Source organism: Salmo salar, chromosome ssa06 (genome assembly GCF_905237065.1).
Source record: "Salmo salar chromosome ssa06, Ssal_v3.1, whole genome shotgun sequence".
NCBI classification, from domain to species: domain Eukaryota; kingdom Metazoa; phylum Chordata; class Actinopteri; order Salmoniformes; family Salmonidae; genus Salmo; species Salmo salar.
In genome coordinates, this window is record NC_059447.1 from 20,762,958 (window position 1) to 20,775,923 (window position 12,966).

General features: G+C 42.0%; 1 protein-coding gene across 1 annotated transcript; it reads right to left on the bottom strand.

The window, feature by feature from the left end:
• Positions 1-933: 933 nt before the first annotated feature.
• LOC106606574 (protein Njmu-R1) lies at positions 934-9,627 on the bottom strand. Its single transcript, XM_045719935.1, has 10 exons — positions 9,363-9,627; positions 8,629-8,712; positions 7,882-8,007; positions 7,373-7,501; positions 7,214-7,274; positions 6,755-6,874; positions 6,162-6,226; positions 5,853-5,986; positions 2,125-2,228; positions 934-1,982 (listed from the first exon to the last, which is right to left on the bottom strand). The coding sequence occupies exons 1-10, from the start codon at positions 9,545-9,547 to the stop codon at positions 1,770-1,772; spliced, it is 1,221 nt and encodes a 406-aa protein (XP_045575891.1). The 5' UTR covers positions 9,548-9,627; the 3' UTR covers positions 934-1,769.
• Positions 9,628-12,966: the final 3,339 nt, after the last annotated feature.

Here is a 12,966-nt window from a genome sequence, read left to right on the forward strand (position 1 = left end):
TGTCATTCCATTCACTCCGTTCTGGCTATTATTATTATGAGCCGTCCTCCCCTCAGCAGCCTCCTGTGAAGTAGATATACAACATGTTGGCCTCTACAACACTGTAATATTCCCTACTGAGGAATGTAAGGATTAACCACATTAACGAGTATCTTTAGATAAGACGAAGACTGCAGTCAGCAACAGAAAAACAAGCAGCGCATGAATTTAGTCATTTAGCAGAAGCTCTTATCCAGAGTGACTTACAGTAGCGAGTGCATACATTTTCGTACTGGTCCCCCGTGGAAATCGAACCCATAACCCTGGCGTTGCAAGCGACGTGCTCTACCAACTGAGCTACATGGGAATATGAGTGTGTAGCTATTTTTTTACTGGTGAAATTGAGTAAGTAACAAAAGCTGATTAAAGTGATTTGTGCATTGTTCCACTATGCAGAAAAGCAAGATTGTACTGTAGTATGTAGATAGCATACAGACATGCAGACAAAAGGCAAGCAAGCAAAACTAATCATTTAAAAGAAATACAACATTTTGACATGATGTAAGACAAGCGAAACAAATTATTCCGATGTTGAGATTTATAGTACCGTAAATTCCGGACTATAAGCCGCAACTTTTTTCTCACGCTTTGAACCTTGCGGCTTAAACAATGACGCGGCTAATATATGGATTTTTCCCGCTTTCAAATTTGTGGGTCCTGACTGCGTGGAGCATTGTCAAAAAATCCACTATCATCAACGGGTTTCGAAAGGCTGGACTGCTGCGTGTTGAAGAGGGCTCAGCGGGGGATTTGCCTCCGGGTGAAAGTGACGAGAGCGACAATGAAAACGATCCAATATCGGATGAAGCAATTCTGAGGCTATTCAACTCCGACACCGAAGGAGATGACTTCAGTGGTTTCAGTGCACAGGAGGAGGAAGATAGTGACCAATGACTTTCTTGGTTCTGCTACTGTTTACTGCTAATTTTTAATTTTTTGTTACAAGCCGTGTTTCGTTAAAGCCTATTTATTTTTGTTTCAAGCCGTGTTTCGTTAAAGCCTGTGTAAAGTTCATTTGTTTCAATGTACCGGTAGGCACCTGCGGCTTATAGACATGTGCGGCTTATTTATGTTCAAAATATATATATTTTTTAAATTCAGTGGGTGCGGCTTATATTCAGGTGCGCTCAATAGTCCGGAAATTACGGTATGTGTTAAACATACTTATAGTGTTTCCATTAGTTTATAGTACTGCATGTTTTAATACCAGCAAAGAAAACAATAGTGTTAACATGACTTTGGATATTTTTGTTTTTAGAGTTAATTCTGATCCAGATACAACATACTTGGTCTGTTTCTTCTGGGTAAATGCTATTCAATCACACCGCAAATGGAAGACAGTGACCACTGATTAAACACCAACGGCAAAGGAAAAGTGCCAAAAACAGATACACACTGACATCTAGCATGGAAGAGTTCCAGTGTGAGGAGACCTGGGTCAAATACTTCCAAATCCTTGTGCTGTGCTTGATTTAGTTAGTCTGGTACAAAAGTGGCCAACTCAAATCAAGCACACCCCTATTTCACACAGGTCTGGGCCTGTATTCACAAATCCACATCTCAGAATAGGAGTTCTGACTTAAATAGGATAATTTATAAATACAGGCCATGGTGTTGAGACTGGGTGGGTTAGTGTTGAACTATCGCCGCCCTCGAGGTGTCACTGTCAATTCGAGTTTAACTATCGCCGACCTGGTGGCTGCGGTGTGTCAGTGTCTCTCATCCCTATCTCATCCCTGGGCCTTCTGTTCGCTGAGGAACTCGTCCAGCACGCAGATGATGCTGCAGGCCTCAGGAAGGTCCCGGTGCTCGGCATGGGCGTTCTGGAGCAGCACGTCCCCATTCCCACAGCCCTGCAGGAACTGGCAGCAGCGGAACAGAGCGTAGTGACTCGACTCAGCCTGGCGGATGAACCGCTTCAGACTGTTCATGTCCTGGATGGCCTGGAGAGACAGGGGGAGGAGAAGGAGAGAGAAAGAGCATGGATGAGAAAACAGTAAGCCATTTTAAACATGGCCTGGACATACAGTATTTATATCATGTTTTAAAATGATCCACTTGTCTGTGTGCTGTGCGTTTGCCCACCTTGAGTTTGAAGTTCTCCAGGATCTGTCTGAGGAGGAAAGGGTTACAGCGCTCTGCTGCGTTCAGGAATGCCTGGATCCAGTCATCACAGAAACGGTTACTAACTGTGGAAAAAGGTGTGAGAGGGATGACGGAGTGATTAGCCAGTGTGTAGTCTGTGACGATCATTCATGGAAAATGTATTGGTGATTCTATGTCTGTGTGTACATGTACAGTGCCTTCGGAAAGTATTCAGACCCCTTGACTTTTTGCCACGTTACAGCCTTATTCTAAAATGGATTCAATAATTATTTTACCTCAGCAATCTACACACAATATCTCATAATGATGAAGTGAAAACAGGTTTTTGTACATTTTTGCAAATGTATTAAAAATAAAAAACAGAAATACCTTATTTACATAAGTATTCATACTCTGCTATGAGACTCGAAATTGAGCTCAGGTGCATCTTGTTTCCATTGATCATCCTTGAGATGTTTCTACATCTTGATTGGAGTCCACCTGTGGTAAATTCAATTGATTAGACGTGATTTGGAATGGCACACACCTGTCTATATAAGGTCCCACAGTTGACAGTGCATGTCAGAGCAAAAACCAAGCCATGAGGTTGAAGGAATTGTCTGTAGAGCTCCGAGACAGGATTGTGTCGAGGCACAGATCTAGGGAAGGGTACCAACAAATGTCTGCAGCATTGAAGGTCTCCAAGAACACAGTGGTCTCCATCATTCTTAAATGGAGGAAGTTTGGAACCACCAAGACTCTTCCTACAGCTGGCCGCCCGGCCAAACTGAGCAATCACGGGAGAAGAGCCTTGGTCAGGTAGGTGACCAAGAACCTGATGACAGATCTCTAGAGCTCCTCTGTGGAAATGGGAGAACCTTCCAGAAGGACAACCATCTCTGCAGCACTCCATCAATTAGGCCTTTACGGTAGAGTGGCCAGACGGATGCCACTCCTCAGTAAAAGACACATGACAGCCCGCTTGGAGTTTGCCAAAAGGCACCTAAAGACTCTCAGACCATGAGAAACTAGATTCTGTGGCCTGATGAAACCAATATTGAACTCTTTGGCCTGATTGCCAAGCATCACGTCTGGAGGAAACCTGGCACCATCCATACGGTGAAGCATGGTGGTGGCAGCATCATGCTGTGGGGATGTTTTTCAGTGGCAGGGACTGGGAGACTAGTCAGGATCGAGGCAAAGATGAACGGAGCAAAGTACAGAGAGATCCTTGATGAAAACCTGCTCCAGAGCGCTCAGGACCTCAGACTGGGGTGAAGGTTCACCTTCCAACAGGACAACGACCCTAAGCACACAGCCAAGACAACGCAGGAGTGGCTTCAGGACAAGTCTCTGAATGTCCTTGAGTGGCCCAGCCAGAGACCGGACTTGAACCAGATTGAAAATCTCTGGAGAGACCTAAAAATAGCTGTGCTATTCATCCAACCTGACAAAGCTTGAGGATCTGCAGAGAAGAATGGGAGAAACTCCCCAAATACAGGTGTGCCAAGCTTGTAGTGTCATACCCAAGAAGACTCAAGGCTGTAATCGCTGCCAAAGATGCTTCAACAAAGTACTGAGTAAAGGATCTGAATACTTATGTAAATGTAATATTTCAGCTTTATAGATTTGCAGAAATTTCTAAAAAAAGTTTTTCTTTGTCATTATGAGGTATTGTGTGTAGATTGATGAGAGAATAAGATTGTAACGTAACAAAATGTGGAAAAAGTCAAGGGGGTCTGAATACTTTCTGAATGCTCTGTACAAAGACCTGTTTTGTAGAGTGGTGTGGCTACAGCTGTAACACAGATCTGTATTTGTGACTGTGGGAGAGTGTCTGTTTGTTAGAGTCGTTCCAATAGACCTGTGTGTGTGTGTATGTCCACAGGTTAGAGCAGTCACACAGACCTGTGTGTGTGTGTATATATGTCCACATGTTAGAGTAGTCACACAGACCTGTGTGTGTGTGTGTGTATATATCCACAGGATAGAGCAGTCACACTGACCTGTGTGTGTGTGTGTGTGTATATATATCCACAGGTTAGAACAGTCACACAGACCTGTGTGTGTGTGTGTGTGTGTGTGTGTGTGTATATATCCACAGGTTAGAGCAGTCACACTGACCTGTGTGTGTATATATCCACAGGTTAGAGCAGTCACACTGACCTGTGTGTGTGTGTGTGTGTGTGTGTGTGTATATATCCACAGGTTAGAGCAGTCACACTGACCTGTGTGTGTGTATATATCCACAGGTTAGAGCAGTCACACTGACCTGTGTGTGTGTGTGTGTGTGTGTGTGTGTGTGTGTGTGTGTGTGTGTGTGTGTGTGTGTGTGTGTGTGTGTGTGTGTGTGTGTGTGTGTGTGTGTATATATCCACAGATTAGAGCAGTCACACAGACCTGTGTGTGTGTGTATATATCCACAGGTTAGAGCAGTCACACTGACCTGTGTGTGTGTGTGTATATATATCCACAGATTAGAGCAGTCACACAGACCTGTGTGTGTGTGTATATATATCCACAGGTTAGAGCAGTCACACTGACCTGTGTGTGTGTGTGTGTGTGTGTGTGTGTGTGTGTGTGTGTATATCCACAGATTAGAGCAGTCACACAGACCTGTGTGTGTGTATATATCCACAGGTTAGAGCAGTCACACTGACCTGTGTGTGTGTGTGTATATATATCCACAGATTAGAGCAGTCACACAGACCTGTGTGTGTGTGTATATATATCCACAGGTTAGAGCAGTCACACTGACCTGTGTGTGTGTGTGTGTGTGTGTGTATATCCACAGATTAGAGCAGTCACACAGATCTGTGTGTGTGTGTGTATATATCCACAGGTTAGAGCAGTCACACAGACCTGTGTGTGTGTATATGTCCACATGTTAGAGCAGTCACACAGACCTGTGTGTGTGTGTATATATATCCACAGATTAGAGCAGTCACACAGACCTGTGTGTGTGTGTATATATCCACAGGTTAGAGCAGTCACACTGACCTTTGTGTGTGTGTGTGTGTGTGTATATATATATCCACAGATTAGAGCAGTCACACAGACCTGTGTGTGTGTGTATATATATCCACAGGTTAGAGCAGTCACACTGACCTGTGTGTGTGTGTGTGTGTGTGTATATATCCACAGATTAGAGCAGTCACACAGACCTGTGTGTGTGTGTGTGTGTATATATATCCACAGGTTAGAGCAGTCACACAGACCTCTGTGTGTGTGTGTGTGTGTATATATATCCACAGGTTAGAGCAGTCACACAGACCTCTGTGTGTGTGTGTATATATGTCCACAGGTTAGAGCAGTCACACAGACCTGTGTGTGTGTGTGTGTGTGTGTATATATCCACAGGTTAGAGCAGTCACACAGACCTCTGTGTGTGTGTGTGTGTGTATATGTCCACATGTTAGAGCAGTCACACAGACCTGTGTGTGTGTGTATATATATCCACAGATTAGAGCAGTCACACAGGCCTGTGTGTGTGTGTGTGTGTATATATCCACAGATTAGAGCAGTCACACAGACCTGTGTGTGTGTGTATATATCCACATGTTAGAGCAGTCACACAGACCTGTGTGTGTGTGTGTGTGTGTGTGTATATGTCCACAGGTTAGAGCAGTCACACAGACCTGTGTGTGTGTGTGTATATGTTCACAGGTTAGAGCAGTCACACAGACCTGTGTGTGTATATATCCACAGATTAGAGCAGTCACACAGACCTGTGTTGGAGAGTGTAGGAGGGCTGGTGGAGCAGTCTATGACCAGGTCAGTAAGAGCCTCTGAGGCCTTATACAGAGAGGCTGTGGTAGTGTCCTCCTGGACCAGGCCCTGCAGACTGGCTGCCTTAATGAACCTACACACACATGAACCATATTCATTTATATTCACAGCACATACTGTATATTCTTATAGTTTAACCACAGGAATAAAGACTAGGTGTTTTCAGATTATTTTCAGAAGTGATACTCATTTATTAAACAGAAATTCACCAAAAACCCAATTTGGACTGGACCTTTAAAGTAACTCACCTAGCAACATCAGCCTTGGTCCTGTCATCTGCATTGGTGACCTCCACATGTATGTGACTCAGAGCCTTCAAAACAATGACATGGGCCTGATCAGCGCTGCATTTTAAACAACATTTTATTCTACAATGACATGGGCCTGATCAGCGTTACATATTTTTTTTAAAAAGCATTATCCGACAATGACAACCAGTCAAAATTATTCTTGGAACTTTATTTCTGCTCTAAGCTATACAGTGGCAACAGTGATGGCCATCAAAGAAAATGATGCGTTTTTAACTATGCAATTGTGTGACTGACGCCAACACATGTGAAGATGTTTTGTGACAATATCTCATTTTGCATTTTTATGTTTCCACTTCCCATTTGTTTTGTCAAGCAAGATTGCTACTAGTCAGTAAAGACTAAATTATATCTTTAGCTAGTGGACACAGCCCAAGTAAGAAAAGTGACTGGGTATATGGACAAGCAAAAAAAATGGCATAGTGAAGCATGGAGGGGAAGTAAATGTATTGAAAGAATGAGGGGGAAATCACTGGTACAGGGGGAATTAATCACTATGGTAACAATCAAATAATGGGTCAAAGGTGACTCACAGCATGTAGCAGGAAGCTGATGCTCCCCTGGACCATCTGCACCACTCTGAGGATGTGCATCACAGACTCCTCGTACCACATGCTCAGGTACGGCCTGATCTCAGTCTCTAGGTTCACCAGCTACACACACACACACACACACACACACACAGAGAGAGATAACACTGTTTTAACCCTACACAGGGGCATGGGACTACCTATTTGTGTAGTCATTTTATATTTATAGTTAAGTAGGTCACACTGATAGCAAAACATTTCACAATGGAGAAGAAAAATCTGTGTTCTCATTTCACAACGTCAGGTAGTACCTCCCCGTTTCAAAACATTTTTTTCCCTACTGAACACAACCTAGATGAGTCCCCTTCAGATATAAATGTGTTTATTACAAAGGAGCCCTGTCCAAGAGATAATAGAATCCAGTACAATTATATTATTTTGGTGATTCCACTTCCTGCTTACCTCAGGAGTCTGTAGACTGCTCTGCAGGCCTTGCACGTACTTGTCCAGTTCAAGTCTAAACGTACGGTCGATTAAGGAAATGGTTTATGGTTTAATGAGTCTAGACTGACTCTACATAATTGTGATTCAGAAAGAGCTGCGTTAGCCTGTAAAGGATATAGGTTGAGGCCTTTCTCAGAGCCTCCCATGAGGCAGATCACATAGCCATTGCCGTCTGCATCGGGCTGCTCTGGGGATCTCTCCTGCTCCAGGAGACAGCAGTAACAGCCCACCGCCGCCTCTGGGACACTGGAATGGGACAACAAACACATTTATTATGAATGTAAAACACCGGGTTTACACTGCTTTAGAAGTGTGCAGGCTAATTGGTGCCACATTGCTTCAGATGTATACATAAGGAGAGAATACTTAGGTCTGATTCCAAATCAAGATCTTGCTTAGATAGATAGAGCCAGAGACACACAGGCCTATATACACAGGCCTGTATATAGTTACTATATTGCTGATACCATACCTAAGCAATCCAATCAGATCTGTGAGATGGGCTCAACAGGTCCCTAAGGATATTCAAGCTGGATTGGTTTGAAATTAGGTTCAACAAGTTCTTAAGGAAAGGAGAGATGGGTTGGTTTGGAATGAGGCCCTTAGTTTAAGTTAGTTAAGGTCACCTGAGCTCCACGGCGGCAATGTTTCCCATGCCCCCCAGCAGGGCTCCTTTGCTCAGCCTCCGGGAGATGTAGCATCGTAGCTCAGGCTCCGCCTCTACCGGCAGGCTGCTGTCCACTAGGGTGAGGCTGTTGGTGGGGCAAGAGTCAGTTACCATGGAAACGGAGTGACAGGCGACCAATCAGATCTGATGAGAAAGTGGGCAGCCAAAGAGGAGATGAAGAAGGAAGCCGACAAACAAAAGCCACATCAACACAACATGAAGGCTAGATACAGATATAGTGAAACAGAATCTTCCAGTTTCCATGTGAGTCACAGAGCCTATTTAAATCCTTCCTTCCCACTTCTCTTTCCTTACGGTCACTATGTAAGATGCATGATGTGACACTGAAATATCACGTTTTAATAACATAACAATATCATATTACAACTATATCATCAACTATATCATCATCATTATATAATCTGAGGCTGAAACAACTTGACGTCACAGAAAGACAACATCCCAAAAGAAGTAGGGTGAACAGTGTGTACAGAAGGAGGTAGATAGGTACTAGGCTTTGTGACTCCATATCCCAGATAGCCCGGAAGCACACTGATGACATCATGACAGGAAAGAAACAGTGTTGATTCCAGGTTGATAGGTTTCCAGCAGCAGGCCCATGGATACGACAGAGAAGGACAACACTGAAAGCCACAGAAATAGAATCACTAGAGAAACGGACGGGTCACGGGGAGACCTTGGTTACCTAAAGTCTTCCTGACTGGTACTGGCTGTGGAGTCTGTTCTTCTCTGGCTCCATGCCACGTTGCCCTCTGCAGCTGCCTCAGATCTAGACAGGTACTGTAGGTAGTTACTATACTCATGACTTGGTGGTTAGTTAGTGGAGAACAGAACAGCAAGTCTGAACTGACAGTACAGTAAGTCAGCAACAGGATCCACAGTTGATGTCCACAGAGAACCAGTGAATTTGGGAGAAAGTGGTTAAACAGTGACAGAGAAATTGGCCTCAATATGCAGCTGGACTAGCTTGATGATGTTATCACAGTCAGTGGAGGCTGGTGGGTGGAGCTATAGGAGGATGGGCTCATTGTAATGACTGGAATGGAATAAATGGAACAGGGTCCAACGTGTTGTTTCCATATGTTCCATACCGTTCCATTGCTTCCATTCCAGCCATTACAATGAGCCCATCCTCCTATAGTTCCTCTAATGACAGTGTATGTATACAGATTGTCAGAGTATTGAGACATTGGTGTGATTGGTAATGCATTTCCATTCATCCCTATGGAGAAGGGTGAGGGACCGAGGTCCATAGATTCTCTATAGCCTAGTAGCTAAGGCAAGTAAACATTACACGTCATCTGCAGATATTTGCATACCAGATAATGCCGTAGTTTAGGTCATTGTGTACTGTCAAAACAAAATGCTTGATGTAAAGTTAGATAAACTCAAACAGAACATTCAGATGGAGAAGATTACCTGGTGCCTTGGTAGAGATAAATGGTATAGTAACAGTTCAACTGTATTTTCTGATTATATCCCATCTCTTCGTTATCATAATCCGTATCCTTTTCTTCCACGTCAATTGAATCTTGGAAGGAGGACGTTTGCATGGAAGTTTGCGAGGTAAACATGATTCCTTCGCACGTATCAACAAATGACATATACCGAGAAATGACGTTCTGTTATATAGGATGCAGGTTGAACTGCATAAGAAATAATAACAATACTAGACATGTGAATAGACTAACAACTTCCTTTACTGAAGAGACGAGTCTATCATTATTTCTAAAGATCCATGATTTGACTCACGCATGCGCCGTGTAATTCCATGATTCCGTCGTTGTTTAAGGTCCGTGTAAAATTTGCTATGACATGATTTGGTCCAGGAAATAAACTGATCACATCAGTTATCAAAATGTCGTTGCACACTTATAGCCAAGTATCAATGGGTAACATTAAGTTCATGTTTCTGAATATACAAACATTGCCAAAATAACTTTTGGGATATTGACGTTCATTAGCCTGAACAGCCGCTAGTGGGCACTGTTTACCGGTCTTTTGAAGGTTTACTATCCGGTGACAGATGGACTGTTTTATATCTAGATTCCACAGTCACAAAGTCAAAATTGTCTGTATAATAAAAATTCATGTAAACAAATAAATGATTTTTGGTCTTAATTTAAGATTAGGCATAAGGTTAGCTGTGTGGTTAAGGGTAGGATTAAAAGTTAGGGTTAGGTATAAAATACTCCGGAGTGGCGCAGCAGTCTAGGGCACTGCATCTCAGTGCTAGAGGTGTCACCAAAGATGCCTCCTTTCCCACAGCACTGGGGATGCTTCCAGGGGAGCTGACACTGGGGTTATTACTAGGATTTATCTAGATGAATTACTTACATAAGTATTTATAAAGTTTATACAGAGACAATGACTGATAATTGCTGATTGTATGACTGTCTGCAGTACCCTTGAACAGCATTACCGGGAGTGAAAGACTTCAGTGTCTGTTCACATTCAATGGGTAAGCACAGGCTTAATATAATGAATGAAAAAGGACTGGTAAACACATCCATGATAAGCATGAGCTGAAGTCTGGTCAGTGTGGTGCTATTGATATAACCTGTGCATGGCTTGACAATTCTCATTATTTATTTCAAGTTAAAGCTGACAAAACTTTCCTTTTCAGTCCAGTGCAGCAGATATCTGTACACTCTTGCTTACAAATATTACTCTATTTATGTTTTAATCTTTATTATATCAATCAAGGCCTTGGTGATTTTGATCTGGTTGTGCAGTAGAACCAGTTGATTCTGGTAAAACTTAAATAAAAAAATTCAAAATTGGGCATCGGAACACAAAGCTCGTTTCAAATAAACACTGGGTCTAAATGAATTGTTTACGGGGTTACCATGTACACAGCTCTGATATTCCCACGGTCATGTGAATATTATTATAATTGTTTCTTTATTCTGTCATTGTTGCTAACTAGTAGGCAGGTAGTCTAGTGGTTAGAGCATTGGGCCAGTAACCAAAAGGTTACTAGATCGAATCCCCGAGCTGACAAGGTAAAAATATGTCGTTCTGCCCCTGAACAAGGCACTGTTCCTAGGCTGTCATTGTAAATAAGAATTTGTTCTTAACTGACTTGCCTAGTTAAATAAATGTAACAACAACAAAAAACAGGACATGAAATTCGCAGAGCAAAATTTGGGCGAGGCAACAGCCAGGCATTTAGGAATGGTAAAATAAAAAGGTCGAGCTTCAACGTTTGTCTGAGGTGGATCAGAAGAGGGTGAGACTAAGGTTGGGGGAGGAAAAAGGTTTGTAAGAAAATAGATGCCTAGTTCAAATAGAAGCCTGTCTTTACTAAGCGTTGGTTGTGTTCAGTGATTGAAACAAATTAACACCCAGGCTATTAATTGAGGTTTTACGGTAATTATACATTATTTCAATCCCATACCATGCTTTGGCTACACAGGCAGTCCAATTCTGATATTTATTTTTACTTATTGGTCTTTTGACCCATTAGATCAGCTCTGAAAAAGATGTAATGAAAATATCTGATGTGATTGGTCAAAAGACCAATTAGTGGAAAAAATATCAGAATTGGGCTGCCTGTGTAAACATAGCCTGACTAATGTTGCTAGCATATTATTTTCTTAAGTTTACTTTTGTAGTTGTGTTCATCATATAGCAACAAGAAGATGCTGCAATACTGTACATTGAATTGTTGATTTATTTCCCCTGACCCCTTTGTTTACACTGTTGCTCTTTAGTTATTGGCACTCATTATTAGCCACAGTATTTCTGTTGTTAATTAGCATAATGGCCTAATTATTCACAGACCCACCTAGTACACACAACTGTGACAAATGCAGATTTTGTTGCGGACAAATCCGGTTATATTCAAATTAGAATAAAGAACTTTAAACATTAACATGGCGTGTCCATTTTGTTAATCTGCAGTGTATTTTACATAAAGTATAATATGTATCATTTACTTGCAATTGAGAATTGTATTTAACATTATATAAGGTGTGTGAACCAAACATATTGTATTTGACTAAATGAGGAGGTTTTATGATCAACATGTCCTTTGTACTGGTAACAAAAATACCTCACCTGGATAGGCTTTTAACAAATTGTTTTATTTGACTAACCTCAATAACAGCACATATGGGTATTATGCATTGAATACTTGCTCTTAAGACGTCATTTTCATATGCATATGGTTAAGACGACATTAGACATTTTATACAGAATACTGCAACATTATTCAATATTTACATAATGCAGCAACAGGACCATGTACCCCTTATTTGTGTTCTAGGGTTCCCATTGTATTTACATTTTGCTGCTTGTATTTCTTGTCAAGTTATCAATTATTTGAGCAACCACCGCATCGAAAGAAAGGCCTGGGTAAATAAAAAGTGTTATTTTTGTTTGTATTTGGTAGAGAGGCAGAATGCTAAGGGATGAGCCTGATCTTGCTTCCCTTGGCTGTGCCTCGGACATACAAGTTTCCATTTTCTGTCCAACACTCTATACGTTTCAGCATTTGGACAACCGCAAAGTTTGTCCAAAGCTCCCCACCCGGCCACATCATTGTCATACATACAGTACCACAACATTATTTACCTTTTGCATAATGCAGCTTATTCGAACAGGACAATGTACTCCCTGTATGTGTTTCAGGGTTCCCCTTGTATTTACATTTTGCTGCTTGTTTTTCTTGTCAAGGGTCCATAATCAGCTGTTAACCATTCACAGTAGTGAAAATGTAAATCACATTCATTTAGTTACTCTCGTTTCGCTATGTAGTAGAAACCTTTTGGGAGCACATTTTGTGCTTATATGGACATAAAGTTGAAGTGTACTTTACTCCACCTGAACTTGAATGTCAAAAGCAACCACCCCATCGAAAGAGAATCCTAGGTAAAAAGTGACGTTTTCATTTGCATTTGGTAACGAGGCAGAATACAAGGGGATGACTCGGATCTTGCTTCCCTTGGTTGTGCCTTGAACAAACAGATGCTCATTTTCTGTCCATCCTTCAACACGTTTCAGCATTTGGACAACCTGT